The sequence below is a fragment of the Vulpes vulpes genome, chromosome 2, assembly GCF_048418805.1.
Source record: "Vulpes vulpes isolate BD-2025 chromosome 2, VulVul3, whole genome shotgun sequence".
Lineage (NCBI taxonomy): Eukaryota > Metazoa > Chordata > Mammalia > Carnivora > Canidae > Vulpes > Vulpes vulpes.
Genome location: NC_132781.1, coordinates 20300893 through 20318641, shown reverse-complemented (window position 1 = coordinate 20318641; position 17749 = coordinate 20300893). Strand labels below are relative to the sequence as shown.

The window sequence follows — 17749 nt, the reverse complement described above, 5'->3', positions numbered from 1 at the left end:
GATTGAGCCAGCCAGGTGCCCCTCACCATATCACCTATTAAATGGGAATAATATTAGTATCTGCCTCCTAGTTTTGTTATGAAGATTAAATGAATTCATGTTTATAAAGCACTTAATAAAGTGCCTATTGAAGAAACCCCACACCCCCGCCCCCGTGAGTGGGACCAGGCCTAACCCAGAGGCAGCCCATCCAGGCGCCTCCCATGAATTTAAGCAACAAAAACATTCTGTTTTTCGAGATAAGAAAACTATCCCCCCCTCGCCCTGACTGAAAAGTCCCTGAACATGTTCGTGTTGACCTTCAAAGAAATCAATCATGTCATAACCCGAACGCTATGCTACTCCCGCGGTTTTTTGCCTTTAAAAGATGCCTGTAATTGCTAATTGGGGCTCTGCCACCTCTGAGGCGGAGAGCCCGTTTGCGCAAACGTCCAATAAACCCTCTTGCTTGTTGCATCTGCCTGTCTGGGGTCTGAGTCTCTGGGGCGTCCACCGGGACACGTTGGCACCCGTGAGCCAGGGTCCAACACTATCACATGGTAAGTATGAATCATCGCACTCATCTCTTTCTCTAATTATTGGAACTTTATTTCTTACTGAACTGCAAACTCCTCTAAGGAAGTGTATCTGTTTCATTTTTCCAATCCCCAGCAGCAAGCACCATGTGTGCCACATGTTGGGCCCTCAGGAAGCATTTGTTGCCTGAATGGCATTATTCAGGCAGTTTGAAATTCTATCTTGGAGCCTTGGAGAAGGGAGGTGGATGGAAAAATAGGTGTGTGGGATGCCTGGGTGGTTCAGCAGCTGAGTGTCTGCCTTCAGCCCAGTGCACGACCATGAGGTCCTGGGATCGATTCCCTCATAGGGCTCTCTGCATGGAGCCTGCTTCTCTCTCTGCCTATGTCTCTGTCTCTCTCTGAGTCTCTCATGAATAAATAAATAAAATCTTAAAAAAGAAAAACGATAAAGAAAAATGGGTGTGAGTCCCACTCAGAGACAAGAAGCAGGACTGCCCAGGAAGAGAGCATGGAGGGAATGGAACACTGGAGAAAGATTGATGGCAGGAAATGAAAGGAGCCAGAAAACAAACCCTTGAGAGGATATACTGTCAAGGAAACCATGAAAAAAGAGAGTTCAAGAGGATTGAGGTGAGTCCAGATGAAAGCCTGTCTTAAAGATGGAGTACTAAAATTTTGTGGTTAGCAAGCTGACTCTGAGGTTTAAAAAAAAAAAAGTTTTGTTTTTTGTTTTTTTTTTTTTTTGAGTCACAGAGGAAGGAAATGACAGTCATTGTGTAATAGTTTTCTAAAACTTAACAGGCTTTCAAGTCTGGGTCTCTATTTGTCCTGCTGGGAAAGTTGAGACAGCTAGGGGACATTGAAGATCATAGGGAAAAGAGAGGGTTTGGGCCTCTCCAAGGTGCTGCTTCTCAACTAAATCATAATGGAGTCACGTTTTATCTTCACTCACAACATGAGATAGAAAATTCAAGTAAAATGTCCATCTTTGCCCTTCATTATTTCGTTTAGGCTGGTAAAGCAGGATTGATGGTGTTTTTGCCAAGTAGACAAATTATCAGCATCAGGTTTTTGTCTGAAGTATCTCCCTCATTACAATTGAATCTCAATAGGGTTCCACCACCCATGGAGCCTGAATAACCAGTTTTCCCGGTTTTTCCTGACTTAGCTCTGGTTACTACAATTTGGGATCCCTACTCCTTCTTAGGGAGTCAATATCAGTATTTGAGAAAAGCGTTTTTATAAATAGTAGGTAGCACTGATGTAGAAAATGTTAGGGTTCAGAGTTGATGGCCAAAGAGAATTCTTGAGACGTCTTTTGTGCAAAAAGGTGGTTTTATTAAAGCATGGGGATAGGACCCATGGGGAGAAAGCTGCACTGAGGTCACAAGGAGTGGCGGATTATATACTTCAAAGTTGGGAGAGGGTTAAGGATAGCATAAGTCTCTAAGGAATTTTGGAAGCAATGTTTCTAGGACCTCGAGGGGATTAGCTATTGTTAGGAAAAGGTCATTTATTACTCTTTAATAAAATCTTAGTCACCGGACCCCTCAGATATATATCAGTGGGTCATATGCTTGGGGGATGATTGCCAACATGTATCTTGCGGGTTAGAGATAAAGGAAGTTTCCAAAGCAATTTTTATATGTTAAAGTAGATTTACAGAATCCTGGGTGTCTGGCTAAGATTGCCTTTTGCCCTTAGCAAGGGGCAGCTGAGTCCCTAGAGGAATGTCACTCTGCCTGTTTCAAGGACTTGTCCCTGGGCTTTAGGTAGTTACGGAAATTTAATTTTTCTTTTGCCTTTGCTTCCCACATCAACATCACTTCTGCATTTTCCTACATCAGCATCACTTTTGCATTTTAGCAAACTTATTCTTTCAAAAATTTTGAGGAATAGAAAACCCTTAAGTGGTCAAACGGGCCTGCAGGAATCCACCGAACAAGACAAAAAATGTACTGTCGCAACATACGGCCTTATGGGTATTTTCCCACTAACTGGAGAAAGCTAGACCCTGATTCCTTGCTAGAGGGACTGAACCAAGTACCTTTTCCTATAAAGGGCTTTTCCATACTGAAGTGAACGAGCCACTGCTCAAGGCTCTACTATGGATCTTAGCAAGGCGTTCGCTGCTCACTCGGGGGCTTCAATGTTCTCTTCTTTAAAATAACGAAAAAAGGTGCGTGTGTAACGCAGAGGAGACTGGACTGTAAGCGCTTTTTTTTTTTTTTTTCTTTTTTTTTTAAGCGCTTTTAATAAGCTGCCCTCCAGCTCTCAGGTCGTTTCAGGTCCTCAAGAAAAGTTGTGAGGGTTTTTTTTTTTTTTTTTTTTTTTTCATTTGAAAAGAAAGCAAGCAGGCAGCCTAGCCTCGAGGGCTAAGTGTTAGGGAGAAAGGATTCTGAAGCGCGCAGCGGCGGAAGCCGCAGAGCAGCCGCACCAGCAGTCCCCACAGGCAGCCCAGCCCCGCAGGGCCTGGAGTCACAGCTGCAGGAACAAGATGGCGTCAGCACTCAGGGTCTTGCCTGCGCCCCCGCGACTCTGCACTGCGGCAGCCGACCCAGGCCTCTCCCCATTGGCTGACTGCAATGAGGTCATCGTGGGGGCGGGGCCGGCGGCTGCGCGGGGGCAGGGCTTTGCGGACGCACGCGCGTCGAGCGCCGCTGTCCCGAGCCGCTGAAGCTGCGGGCTTGGTCTGGGGCGGCTGCTTTGGCTGCGGCCCGGCCCCCGGCTGAAGGTGAGCGGGGGATGTAGGTACAGCGCGGCAGCGAGCGGCCTCGGAAGGGCACGGGAAATCCTCCTAACAGTCTCCTCCCTTGTCAAAAGGAATTAAGCAGGGACCTTAGGTCTCTGAGAGGAAATGAGGGGTTCACCCCTCGTCGGGCACCCCGCCTGAGGGCAGAGGAATCGGAGGTTCATTCCTCTTTGGAGGCCCTGAACCCTTCCCCCATTTAGGGCGGAGGCGGAGGAACAGAAGGTTACTGGGTAGGCAGAAGAATTTGGGGGGCTTCTTAAAGGGGCTTCCAATTCAATGGTCCCTCCCCCACCTTTAATCACTTCTGAAGGTAGGTGTGCCTGGGCTCAAGGGAATTCCTGCTTTCTCACTGGGTAGACAGGAAATGAAGCAGGTGAATTTGAATACCTCGTAGGAGGCGAGGACTGGATAACAATTGTGAGGCTGGGCGCCCGACGCTTTATTTATACTTACCTTGTGCGGAATGAATTACTGTTTCTTCGTATTTTGTTTTGTGACATCCTCACCCCCGAATCGCTTTGGTCTGTTTAGTTTTCTCTTTGGCTCCAGCGGGAGAGAGATGTTCTAGGGAGACTTGTAATCATTAAAGACCAGAAGGAGGGAGGCAACTCTGAGGCTGTCATTATTGGCAGCCCCTGAACTCTGCTGATCAGGCATAATTTTACCTGCTTCAGAGGTTGTGGAATCTCTCCTTGTTTTGGGGAGGATGCGGGAGGATTGGTAACAGCTGTTTTGGGTGATTCAGGTATAGACCATTTTAAAAGGCAGGCTACATAATCTCTTGAGAAATTGTTGCTTATGTCTGAGTGTGTTGTTTTGCTGCCTTGAACATCACATGCCCAAAGGTATTGTCATTCAGATTTCTCAAAATGTCTTCCCGCCTTGCAGAGCAGTAACTCTTCCTTTGATGCCAGTTTCACGTATCATTATGGTTGCCCTCATGATACTAAAAATACTGTACGGTTTGCTGAGTTTAGATAGGGTACAGCCTGTGCCTCACAATAGCTGATTGAGAATAAATAATTGCAGTTTCAGGACCACTGATAGCGCCATTGTCTTTCATACTGGCCAAGGGTAAGACAGCCCTAAAAGGAAACCTTTATTGGCTCATGCATGAGAAGCTTTAACAGATGGAAGAATGTAATTAATCTTGAAGATGGGGATAAAAAAATAGAAAGCTACGGGGGTGGCAAGCTTGTTCTTTGTGGTTTGATAAAACTGCTTTGTCATTATCAACGTATTCCTGTCATGCTGGACTTGAAATTGAACTTAATTTGCAGGCTTTTTTTTTTTTTTTTTTTTTTTAATAGTAGGCTCCACACCCAAGGTGGGGCTTGAACTCATGACCCTGAGATCAAGAGTCACATGCTGTGCTAACTGAACCAGCCAGGTGCCCCTGCCCCACACCTCCCTTCCTGAGATAATGCTGATGTGTTTAGATTCCTTTGGGAGAAAATGGTGTTTTCTGAGGAGTTAGAAGGTTAAGCCCTTTAAAGTAGCCATAGCTCTAGGATAGTGCTGGGCCTCCAGCAGTTAGAATGGGCAGTAGAGGTTAAAAAACTAGTCTCAACAGAGACATCCTTTATGAAAGGTAATGTAGGTTTATTCTGTTTGTTTCCTAACACAAGCCAAAAAAAGGTGCAGTGTGGACGTCACCGGATCATAATACCCTGTCCAGGGCATTTAATTTTTTTTTTAATTTTTATTTATTTATGATAGTCACAGAGAGAGAGAGAGAGGCAGAGACACAGGCAGAGGGAGAAGCAGGCTCCATGCACCGGGAGCCCGATGTGGGATTCGATCCCGGGTCTCCAGGATCGCGCCCTGGGCCAAAGGCAGGTGCCAAACCGCTGTGCCACCCAGGGATCCCTGTCCAGGGCATTTATTTTTATTTTTTTTTTAATTTTTTTTTATTTATTATTTATGATAGTCACAGAGAGAGAGAGAGGCAGACACACAGGCAGAGGAAGAAGCAGGCTCCATGCACCGGGAGCCCGATGTGGGATTCGATCCCGGGTCTCCAGGATCACGCCCTGGGCCAAAGGCAGGCGCCAAACCGCTGCGCCACCCAGGGATCCCCCTGTCCAGGGCATTTAAAGAGTTGTTTGGGAATCCCAGTTCCTGTTTTTGAACGTGGATACATTCTTATGTATTGAGACGCCTTAAAATGTTGTCATTTTATCCTGATGTTGACTGTGAAGGAAGTGACTTTTCATCAGGTACGCTGTGGGAGAGGATTTTGCAATTTTTGCAATTTCTCCTCTCAGTCATTCTAAGCAGGATGTTAAAGATCTGTCTGCATAAGGTGGTAGACATGAAATGCAAAACAAAGAGCCTTACTGTTGTGTTTGCTCTTAGCCTTGTAATGCAGTTTTCTCTTTTTGCCTTAGGTTGGAGAGAAATCCAGGTACTCTGTTGACTGGTACTTCCTGCCACCATGGGGGAGCTTTTCCGGAGTGAGGAGATGACACTGGCCCAGCTTTTTCTACAGTCAGAAGCTGCTTATTGTTGCGTCAGTGAATTAGGGGAACTGGGAAAGGTTCAGTTTCGTGATGTAAGTAGTTGTGGGGCTGCTTCTTGAATACCGCTGAACTGTTTTTCTTCTCAGGGGCAGTTGCCTTGTGATGAATGTTTTGCTTTTTATTTGCAAAAATAACATTATAGCACTGGCTTAATATTGGTAGAGTGTACATTTTGAATTGTCTCTCTAGAGGTAAGACTGTTTTGTGCCAATCTTTCCATGATTTTACTAACTCCCCCTTTGAGAATAATCCTAAGCAGTCTCAAGGTGATTGCCTGAGATGCTAGTAGAGGACACCACTCTAACCTGTTCAAGGCTTACACTTTGCTTTTGGCCTCTTTAATACCATAGCAACTTATTTTTAAAAAATGTCATAGCTCTTCCATACAGTAGGAAGTATTTATTACAAAATTTAATGTGTCCCGTTACAGATGCATAAGTAAGCATATACTAAGATACTGAATCAACTTCTGTTGGAATGAATGAGGAGTGGTCAGAAAGGGGTGGAATTCATCAATATTGGCTTCCTGAAATTGGCATGCTGAAATTCTAATCTGGTGATGTAGTACATTTCTAATTCTCTTTGAACCTTTTTATACCTTCTGTTTTCTAATGTTCTTCCTGACTGATTCCTTCTCTGACCTTGTGGGGTCTCACTGCTGTCTTTCCCTAGCCTCTCTTTTATCTTCTCCACTGTGGCCCTCTGTGTCTGTTTCCCAAGCTCTCTCTGCTCTCTCTGCTCTCTCTGGATGAGTTTCTCCATATCCTCATCTTCCTTATTCACCTTTTTTTGATGATCTCTTCTATTCTCAAATCTTCCACTTTTATTTAGTGAGTCCCAAAACTGTATCTCTGGCCCTGACAGCTCCCAAATGTCATTTCTAAATTTACAGCTCTCTAAGAATTCTGTCATCTCTGCTTCTCCTGGTAGCATGTCTAAATCCTACCACTCACCTTTTCCTAAACTATTTCTTCATTCTGATTTCCTAAATTTGAGCTAATGCATCGATATTCTTCCAGTTTTCTAGACTTGAGACCTAAATCAAACCTAAGTCACCCTTAATTTGCAATCCTTCATTTGGTCTATGGTATATTCCCCCTCCTAATACCCACTGTGTCTATTCAGCATTCTTCATCTTTACTTATGATGTATTGCAATCATAGGGAAAATTATAGGGAATAATATAATGAATACCCGTGTTTCTACTAACATTCCACATACAATTGAAGGCTTCTGTGTAGCCTTCCTCCATGCTATTTCTCTCCCCACCTCCCTAGAGGTAACTTCTGCATTGATTTTTGCTATTTTTTTTTTTTTTTAATAATGTAAGCTCCATGCCCAGCATGAACTCATGAGCCAGAGACCAAGAGTTGCATGCTCTATTGACTAAGCAAACCATAGCCCAGTTTTTGCTTTTATCATTCCATATATTTTTGTTTTTGTTTTTAAAAATTTTATTTATTTGGGAGAGTGAGAGCGAAGGAGAGAGAGAGAGAGAGTGCACAAGCAGTGGGGGAGGGGCAGAGGGAAAGGGAGAAGCAGACTCCCTGCTGAGCAGGGAGCCTGATGTGGGACTCCATCCCAAGACTGGGTCATAACCTGAGCCAGAGACAGACCCTTAGCCAACTGAGCCACCCAAGTGCCCCTCCCAGGTGTTTTTTTTTTTCTCCCATGTGGTTTTTAAAAAAAATTTTCTGTGTATGTATATATCACTAAGTAGACATATATATTAGTATAATTTTGCATGTTTTATTTATTTTTTAAAAATTTTTAAAAGATTATTTATTTATTTATTTATTAATAAGAGATACAGTCAGAGAGGCAGAAACATATACACAGACTCCCTGCGGGGAGTCTGATTCAGTACTTGATCCCAGGACCACGGGATCACAGCCTGAGCCAAAGGCAGACGCTCAACCACTGAGCCACCCAGGTGCCCCTGATTTTGCATGTTTTAAAACTATATGCATGGTATATTGTATATATCCTTCAACAGTGCTTTTTGTTTTTTATTTTATTTATTTATTTTTTAGAATTTATTTATTCATGAGACACATACACACACACACACACACACAGAGACACAGGCAGAGGAAGAAGCAGGCACATGCAGGGAGCCTGATGTGGGACTAGATCCCGGGTCTCCAGGATCAACGCCCAGGGCTGAAGGCGGTGCTAAACCGCTGAGCCACCGGGCTGCCCAACACTGTGCTTTTTAAATTCATTATTTGTGAGATTTGACCATGGGGTACAGGTAGCACTAGTTCATTTCTTTAAATGGCTATATAGTTATTATATACACAGTCTATCATGTTTTCCTTATGATGAACAGTTCTTTGTTATTACAGTGTTGCAAGCAAGATTCTTGTATGTCTCTTGGTATACATGCAGGATAGTTTCTCCAGAGCAGTGGTTCTCAAACGTGGTCTAAGGGCCTCTTTATACTCCAAAAACATGATTGAGGACCCCAAAGAGTTTTTATGTGAGTTATAGCTATCAATATTTATTGTATTGGAAATTAAAACTGAGATATGCTTAAAATGCTCATTTACTTAAAAATCACAAAAATAAACCTGGTATGTGTTATATCATAAATAACCTTTTTTTTTTTTTTTTTAAGATGTTATTTATTTATTCATGAGAGAGAGAGGCAGAGACACAGGCAGAGGGAGAAGCAGGCTCCATTTAGGAAGCCTGATGCAGAACTCAGTCCCTCTGGGATCACACCCTGAGTCAAAGGCAGATGCTCAATTGCTGAGCCACCCATGTGTCCCACATAAATAACCTTTTTGTGAAAAATAACTATATTTTCTGAAACAGAAAACAAAAAATAGAGGAATGGCATTGCGTTTACATTTTTGAAAATCTTTTTAATGTCTGAATTAATAAAAGATAGCTGGATTCTCCTATCTGCTTCTGTAGTCATCTGGCTGCAATGTAAACCATGAGCCTCTGGTAAACTTCACTGAACACTCATGAGAGAGAGAGGATGAAAAGGGCAAATGATGTTCTAGTGTTACTGTGTAGAGTATTGATCTCAAAGACTTGCTGCTGTGTCAGGGATTATAAGTAGGGCATTGCTGAGTATGGTGGGCCTCTTTAACCATGACGTGTGTTAAAGCCTACTTGACAGTGTCATACCTGTTCAAATTAACGATTGTTGGTTGAAAGTTCCTGTTGTTTTATAACTGTGTCAATATAGCTTAAAGAAATTTGCCAATATGATGGGTGTGAGATGCTATATTTTTTGTTTTAATTTGCATTTTCTTGGTTAGTACACTGGTATCTTTTATCTGTTTTTTTTTTTTTTTTTAAGATTTTATTTATTTATTCACGAGAGACACAGAGAGGCAGAGGCATAGGCAGAGGGAGAAGCAGGCTCCATGCAGGGAGCCCGATGGGGGACTTGATCCTGGGACTCTAGGATCATGCCCTGGGCTGAAGGCAGGTGCTAAACTGCTGAGCCACCCAGGCGTCCCTCTTTTTATCTGTTTATTGGACATAAGGGGTTTCATTTCCTATGAATGTGTTGTCCATATCATCTGCTTGTTTTTCATTGGATTGCTTGTCTGGCTTATTGACTTGTAGAATATGTAAAAGTTCTTATCTACTGGAAGCTAATCTTTTTCTAATCCTTTACTGACAATTTGGCTTGTCTTTTTCCTTTGTTTATGGTATATGTTGTCATGTAAAAGTTATTGTTCTTTTTTGCTTGTTGGTATTTTTTGCCCTTAATTTTTATTTTGAAAATTTCAAGGCTGAATACTCTGGTGTGGATTCATCAGTTGTTAACATTTTGCTATATTTGATAAAATCTTTTTTATTGCACCATTGGAGAGTAAACTATTTTCTCCTTTCAAATCCTATTTTATTTTATTTTATTTTATTTATTTTTCCATATACATAAGGACCTTTACTAACGTGTTGAAGAAGAGTAACAGCAAACTAATACTGGTTGGGATTGTGTTCAGCTGTATGTAACTGAAAACCCAAGTGATAGGGGTGTACTTTTCTCATGGAACATGAAGCTGAGCTTCACATTATCATCAGTGTTCTAGTAAGATCATTCTGTATCTCTTTTTTGCCTTTGAGCATTTGGCTTTTGTACTTGTAGATGACCACCACAGTTCCAGGTGTTACATCCATATTCTAGGCAAGAAGAAGAAAGTGGAGGGAAGATGGAGAAGTGGTTTTATCAGGAGAAAAAACAACAACAAAAAACCCCTCAGAAATCCTCAGGAGACTTTCCTAATTTATGTTAACCAGTTTTTGTTTTTTTTTTTTAAAGATTTTAGGGCAGCCCTGGTGGTGCAGCGGTTTGGCGCCGCCTGTAGCCGGGGGCGTGATCCTGGAGACCCTGGATCGAGTCCCATGTCAGGCTTTCTGCATGGAGCCTGCTTCTCCCTCTGCCTGTGTCTCTGCCTCTCATTCTCTCTCTGTGTCTCTATAAATAAATAAATAAAATATTAAAAAAATAATAAATAAAGATTTTATTTATTTATTCATGAGAGAGAAAGAGAGGCAGAGACACACACAGGCAGAGGGAGAAGAAGGCTCCATGCAGGGACCCTCATGTGGGACTCAATCCTGGGACTCCAGGATCACTCCCTGGGCTGAAGGCAGGTGCCAAACTGCTGAGTCATCCAGGGATCCCCTGTGTTAACCAGAATTATGACATAGTCAAGCTGCAAGAGAGTCTGGGAAAAGTGGTTTTTCAACTGAGCAGTAACTGCTTGAACAAAATTGAGATTTTTGTTAATAAGGAAGTAGGGTATTATCTGTGACATAGCATTCTTGTCTATGCTCCTGACTTTAAGGAGAATCTTTTTTAATTCACAAATTAATTTTTATTAATTTTAAGTTTATTTATTTAAGTAATCTCTACACCCAGTAGGAGCTTGAACTCAGTGACCCCAAGATCAAGAGTCGCGTGCTCTTGCGACTGAGCCAGCCAGGTGCCCCAATATTTCACAATGTAAATAGAACATTTACTCTTAAATTCTTGGAAAATTCTATTAAATTTTATTTATTGCCATAATTGATTATGGAATTTTATGGGTTGCCTTTTCTTCATTTATTGAGGTTATTATGATTTATTTATTAATCTATTAATTTGATAAATTACATATCCAAATTTTTTCACCATCGTCTTTTTTTAATAGCTTTAGTGAGATATAATTCATGTACCATTTAATTTGTCCACTTGAAGTGTGTAATTCAATGATTTTTAGTATATTCACAGAGTTATACAATCATCACCACAGTCAGCTTTAGAATTTTTATTACCCAAGACAAGAGACTCTGTACCATTAACAGTCACTTCCTATTTCCTCCCAATCCCCCTCTCCCCATCACACTCCCTGACAGCCACTAATCTACTTTCAGTTTCTATGGATTTGCCTATTCTGAACATTTCATGTCAATAGAATCATATACTATGTAGTCTTTTCTGACTGGCTTCTTTCATCTGGCATGTTTTCAAGGTTCATCCCTGTTGTATCTTGTATCTATTTTTCCTGTGAAATTATGCAATTGTGAAATTGTATTAAAATGAGTGTATTAAAAAAAAAGTGTATTAAAATGAGTGTCAGTTTCAGATATAAGGCAGAGTTGTTATCTATCTTCTCTGCAAAAGATACCACTCTGGGTTTTAGAGAGACAATTGAATAAGACATTTTCCTCAATCAACTTGTTCAAAATCTTCTGTGACTCACCTGTCTCCTTATCCAGGCTTCTCTTTGACATACTTCTCTACTGTTCAGTCCCTTATTGTTTAACACTTAAAATCACAATGACAGTTTGCATTCTTTTGATCAATGCATGTTGAGTATTTTACATTATTATCGGAGGCATTTCTCCCAGCATCCCTGAGAAGTAGAACCTACTTTTAAATAGTGGAATTTATCATTCTCATTTTCCAGACTAGGAACCTATGACATAGATGAAAATAGCTATCCAGGACATACAGATCTGTACCCCCAGACTGTCTGACTCCTCTGCTTATGTTTTTTTATTTTATTTTAAGATTTTATTCATTATTTAAGAGGCACAGAGAGAGGGGCAGAGACACAGTCAGTGGGAGAAGCATGCTCCCTGTGGGGAGCCTGATGTGTGGGACTCAATCCCAGGACTCTGGGATCATGACCTGAGCCAAAGGCAGATGCTCAACCACTGAGCCACCCAGGCATCCCTGCCTATATTCTTTTAAATTGAGATAGGCCAAAAAAAAGTCACCATTTTACAGTGTACAATTCATTGGTTTTTAGTGTATTCACAGTTATGCAGCTGTCACCACTAATTCCATAACATTTCATTATCCTCAAAAGAAGCCTTGTACCCATTAGCAGTCACTCCTCATGACTCCCTCCACCACCCTGACCAACTACTTAATCTCTATCTCTACGGATTTCCCTATTTTGGACATTAAACATGATTGGAATCATATGATATGTTGCCTTTTGTGTCTTGATTCTTTGGCCTAGTATATTGTTTTCAGGGTTCATCAACGTTGTAGCTTGTATTAAGACTTCATTCCTTTTTATGGCTGAGTGATATTCTGTGGTATGTATATACTGCCATTTGTTTATTCATTCATCAGTTGATAAGCATATTTGAGTTGTTTCTACTTTTTGACTCTTGTCAGTAATGCTGCTCTAAGCATTTGTGTACAAGTATTTGTTTGAGTGCTTATACCTAAGGGTGGAATTGCTGGGTCATATGGTAATTCTGTGTTTAATTTTTTGAGGAACCTCCAGACTACTTTTTCTTTTTTTAAATATTTTATTTATTTATTCATGACAGAGAGAGAGAGCGAGAGAGAGGCAGACAGAGACACAGGCAGAGGGAGAAGCAGGCTCCATGCAGGGAGCCTGATGCAGGACTTGATCCTGGGTCTCCAGGCTCACACCCCGAGCTGAAGGCGGCATTGTACCACTGGGCCACCAGTGCTGCCCAAGACTACTTTTCACGGCAGCCACACACCAGCAATATACAAGGGTTCCAATTTTTTTCCACCTCACTGATACTGGCTATTTTCCATTTAAAAATTCTATTATAGCTGTCCTAATGGCTATGAAGTTGTATCTCATAGTGTTTTTTTTTTTTTTTAAGATTTTATTTATTTCTGAGAATACACAGAGAGGAGGGAGAGAAGCAGAGACACAGGCAGAGGGAGAAGCAGGCGCCATGCAAGGAGCCTGACGTGGGACTCGATCCTGGGTCTCCAGGATCAGGCCCTGGGCCGAAGGCGGCGCTAAACTGCTGAGCCACCCAGGCTGCCCTGGTTTTTCTTTTTAAGATTATTTATTTATGGGATTCCTGGGTGGCGCAGCGGTTTAGCGCCTGCCTTTGGCCCAGGGCGCGATCCTGGAGACCCGGGATCGAATCCCACATCGGGCTCCCGGTGCATGGAGCCTGCTTCTCCCTCTGCCTGTGTCTCTGCCTCTCTCTCTCTCTCTCTGTGACTATCATAAATAAATAAAAATTTAAAAAAAAATATTTATTTATTTATTCATGAGAAATAGAGAGAGAGAGAGACAGAGACATAGGCAGAGGAAAACAGGCTTCCGGAGGGGAGCCTGATGTGGGACTCCATCCCAGGACTCCGGTCTCATACCCAGAGCCAAAGGTAGAGGTTCAACTGCTGAGCCACCCAGGCATCCCTCATAGTGGTTTTGATTTGCATTTCAAATGGCCAGTTATGTGGAGCATCTTTTCATATGCTTATTGGCCATTTGTATAATTTTTTTTTTTTTTAATTCTAAAATCATCCTTGCAAGCCTGAGTAACCCAACTTGGTCATTAGTTGCATTTTTTTAAAATTTTTATTTATTTATGATAGAGAGAGAGAGAGAGAGGCAGAGACACAGGCAGAGGGAGAAGCAGGGTCCATGCACCGGGAGCCCGACGTGGGATTCGATCCCAGGTCTCCAGGATCGCGCCCTGGGCCAAAGGCAGGCGCCAAACCGCTGCGCCACCCAGGGATCCCCATTAGTTGCATTTTGAAAGAATTTGGAGGATGGTTTCCTAATATTATATTAGGATTTTTTTCACTTATATAGTAGTCCCTTTTTTTTTTATTCCTGGAGGATACATTCCAAGTATATACATACCACCGTGGGTGCTTGAACCCACAGATAGTACTAAACCCAAATATGCATATTGTATTGTGCTATACATACATACCTATGATAAAGTTTAATTTATAAAGTAGGCACAGTAAGAGATTAACAAACAATAATAACAGAACAATTATAGTCCTACACTTTAATGAAGGTATGTGAATGTGGTCAATCTCTCAATATCATATTATACTGTACTTCTTGGGAGGATATGAGAGGATAAAATGCCTTTATAAGGAGAAGAATTGAGGTGGATGATGTAGGCTTGGTGACATAGCATTAGTCTACTTTGACTTTCTGACCAAAGGAGGATCACTTGCTTCCGGACCACAGTTCACTGCAGTAACTAAAACCATGAATAAGGGGAAACTGCTATATCAATAAGTGATATTGGCTTTTATTTTAATTTTAATTAAATTAATTAATTTTGATATTGGCTTTTAGTGTCCTTTCTGAAACTATTATTATCTGGTATCAAGTTTATACTGACCAGTCTTACTAATTGAAGAGTGTTCCTTCATTTTTCCACTTTGGAACAATTTTTCAAAGATTTGGGCTTATCTAGTATTTGAAAGATTAGTAGAAACTATCTTTAAATGTTGTAGGCTTGATAGTCTTATTTTTAAAATAACCCCAGTGTGGGGCTTGAACTCACAGCCCTGAGATCAAGAGTACATATTCCACGGACTGAGCCAGTGAGGCACCGATAGGCCTGATATTTTTAGATGGATATATTTTATTTATTTATTTATTTTAAAATGATTTTATTTATTTATTCATGAGAGAGACAGGCAGAGACATAGGCAGAGGGAGAAGCAGGCTCCATTCCATGCAGGGAGTCTGACGTGGGACTTGATCCTGGGTCTCCAGGATCACACCCTGGGCTGAAGGCAGCGCTAAACCGCTGAGCCACCCGGGCTGCCCAAATAACCAGCTTTTAAGAAAATAATAAAAATCTAAAAATATATTAAAAAAATAAAAAATATAACAAAACCAATAATAGCTTTTGTTTGGTGGATCTTCTCTGGAACTTTCATTCATTTCTGCTCTTTGTTGTTTTCTGCCTCCTGTCACCTTGTTCTTACTTCTTGAACACTTGGCACATTTGTTTTTAGTTTATTCTAGTACATGCATTTAAGGCTATACATTTCCTTTTTTTTTTTTTTTTTAAGATTTATGTATTTATTTTAGAGAGGGCAGGGAGAGTTTTTTTTTTTTAAGATTTTATGTATTTATGTATTTATTTATTTATTTATCTTTTTTTAAGATTTATTTATTTATTTATGATAGACAGAGAGAGAGAAAGAGAGGCAGAGGACACAGGAGGAGGGAGAAGCAGGCTCCATGCCGGGAGCCCGATGTGGGACTTGATCCCAGGACTCCAGGATCGCGCCCTGGGCTGAAGGTGGTGCTAAACCGCTGAGCCACCCGGGCTGCCCAAGAAAGAATTTTAAACCGACTCCATGCTGTACTTCGAGCCCAATGCATGACTCAATCACACAACCTGAGCTGAAACCAATAGTTGAATATTTAACTGTGCCATCCAGGTGGCCCTAAATTTCCTTTTATTTTTTTAAAAATTTTATTTATTTATGAGAGACAGAGAGAGAAAGAGAGAGGCAGAGACACAAACAGAGGGAGAAGCAGGCTCCATGCAGGAAGCCTGACATGGTACTCGATCCCAGGTCTCCAAGATCACGCCCTGGTCCGAAGGGCCACACCCTGGGCTGAAGGCAGCGCTAAACCACTGAGCCACCCGGGCTGCCCCTAAATTTCCTTTTAAATAGTACTTTATTTTTTTTTTAAAGAAGGATTTATTTTTTTATTATTATTAGTTTTTAAGATTTTTAAGTTTTTAAGTTTTTCACGATTTATTTATTCGTGAGAAATACAGAGAGAGAGAGCGTGGCAGAGACATAGACAGAAGAAGCAGGCTCCACGCAGGGAGCCCAATGTGGGACTGAATCATGCCCTGGGCCAAACAAAGGCAGGTGCCCAACTGCTGAGCCACTCAGGCTTCCCTTAAATAGTACTTTAGCTGCATCCCACAGAGTTTGATCTTGACATTAAAAAATAAATTTTTAGGAGAGCCTAGGTGTCTCAGTCAATTAAGCGTGTGCTTTTGGCTCAGGTCATGATCCCAGTCTCCTGTGATCAAGCCCCACATTGGGTTCCCTACTCAGTGGGGAATCCACTTCTCCCTTTCCCCCTACTTGTATGCATGTTCTGTCTCTCAAATAAAATCTAAACAATAAAATATTTTAAGTAGGCTCCGTGCCAAACATGGGCTTGAACTCACAACCTCAAGACCAAGTTGCACGGTCTCTGATCTTTACATTTTCATTATCATTACATTCTAAATATTTTAAGAATTTCTTTAATTATCTTTTTTTTCAAGATTTTTTATTTTTTTTAAGGGGGACATGAACAGTGGTTGGAGGCAGAGGGAGAGGGAGAATCAGACTCCCACTGAGCAGGGAGTCCAATGCTGAGCTCAGTCCTAGAACTCTGGGATCATGACCTGAGCTAAAGGTAGAGGCTTAACCACGTGAGCCACCAAGGCTCCCTATTCTCTTTAAAATAAAACTAAAAAAAAAAAAAAAAATTATTTTATTTTATTTTATTTTAGAGAGAACACAATCAGGGTGAGGAGCAGAGGGTAAGGGAGAGGGAGAAATAATCTGAAGCAGATTCCGCATTGAGCGCCCATGAGCTTGATCTTGCAACCTCAAGATCATGAGCTGAGCTGAAACCAAGAGTTGGATGCTTACTGACTGAGCCAGGCACCATTAAGAATTTTGTTATGATTTCTTCTTTTGAACCATGAGATATTTAGGACTGTTTTAGAATTTCCAAGTATGTCATTTAGGTGTTGTGTTTTTTTTTTTTTTTTTTTTTTTTTAGAGAGATAGCACGCATGCACGAGCCAGGGGAGTAGGGGCAGAGGGAGAGTTTGTTTCGTTTTTTGTTTTTTTTTTTTTTTTTTTTAAGATTTTATTTATTTCAGAGAAAGAGAGTGAGAGGGTTTGCACATATGAGCAGGGGTGGGGGCAGAGGGAGAGAGAGAATCCCAAGCCTACTTCACACTGAACATGGAGCCCAACTCAGGGCTCGATCGATCCCACAACCCCAAGATCACAACCTGAGCCAAAATCAAGAGTTGGGCACTCAAGACTGGGCTACCCGGGCACCCCTAGGTTGTATTTTTTGTATTGATTTATTTTTAAAAAATATTTATTTGAGAGAGTCTCTACCTCTCTGTGTGTGTCTCTCATGAATAAATAAATAAAATTAAAAAACAAACAAACCAGGAGTTGGATGCTTAACTGACTGAGGCACCAAGGCACCCCTTGATACTGATTTCTTTATTTCTTTTTTTTTTTTTTAAGATTTTATTTATTCATTCATGAGAGACACACAGAGAGAGACAGAGATACAGGCAGAGGGAGAAGCAGGCTCCATGCAGGGAGCCCGGCGTGGGACTCCATCCCAGGACTCCAGGATCACACCCTGGGCCAAAGGCAGGCGCCAAACCACTGAGCCACCCAGGGATCCCTTGATATTGATTTCTAACTTAATTGCATTATCATAGAACATTGTATAGTACCCATTCTTTAATGAGATTTGCTGTGTGACCTATTTTGTAGTCAGCTTTCATAATTAATTCATAAATAGAGAACTCTTGGATGCTTTGCCTCTGTGTGTATGTGTCTATATATGTATATATATGTATATTAGATTAAGATTAGGTTGTTCACATATTCTCTGTCCTTATATTTGGTAGACTTGATATATTAATAATTTAAAAGTATATTTAAAATTTCCTACTACATGGGG

General features: G+C 41.3%; 1 protein-coding gene across 38 annotated transcripts in view; it reads left to right on the top strand.

Moving 5' to 3' along the window:
• The first annotated feature begins 285 nt into the window (after nucleotides 1–285).
• ATP6V0A1 (ATPase H+ transporting V0 subunit a1) overlaps nucleotides 286–17749 on the top strand; it is a 64961-nt gene continuing 47497 nt past the window's right edge. For 20 of the 38 annotated variants that reach the window (XR_011999642.1, XR_011999634.1, XR_011999632.1 and 17 more), the window contains exons 1-2: nucleotides 2983–3252; nucleotides 5661–5824. Coding sequence is in view for 23 of the 38 variants with exons in the window: in XM_072747152.1 (XP_072603253.1) it covers nucleotides 5708–5824 (117 nt within the window). In the remaining 15 variants the exon portion in view is untranslated. Of the gene's footprint in view, nucleotides 540–2972; nucleotides 3581–5660; nucleotides 5825–17749 lie in introns of those variants that run through there. The other 18 variants (XR_011999643.1, XR_011999635.1, XR_011999633.1 and 15 more) reach the window with 8 other exon arrangements.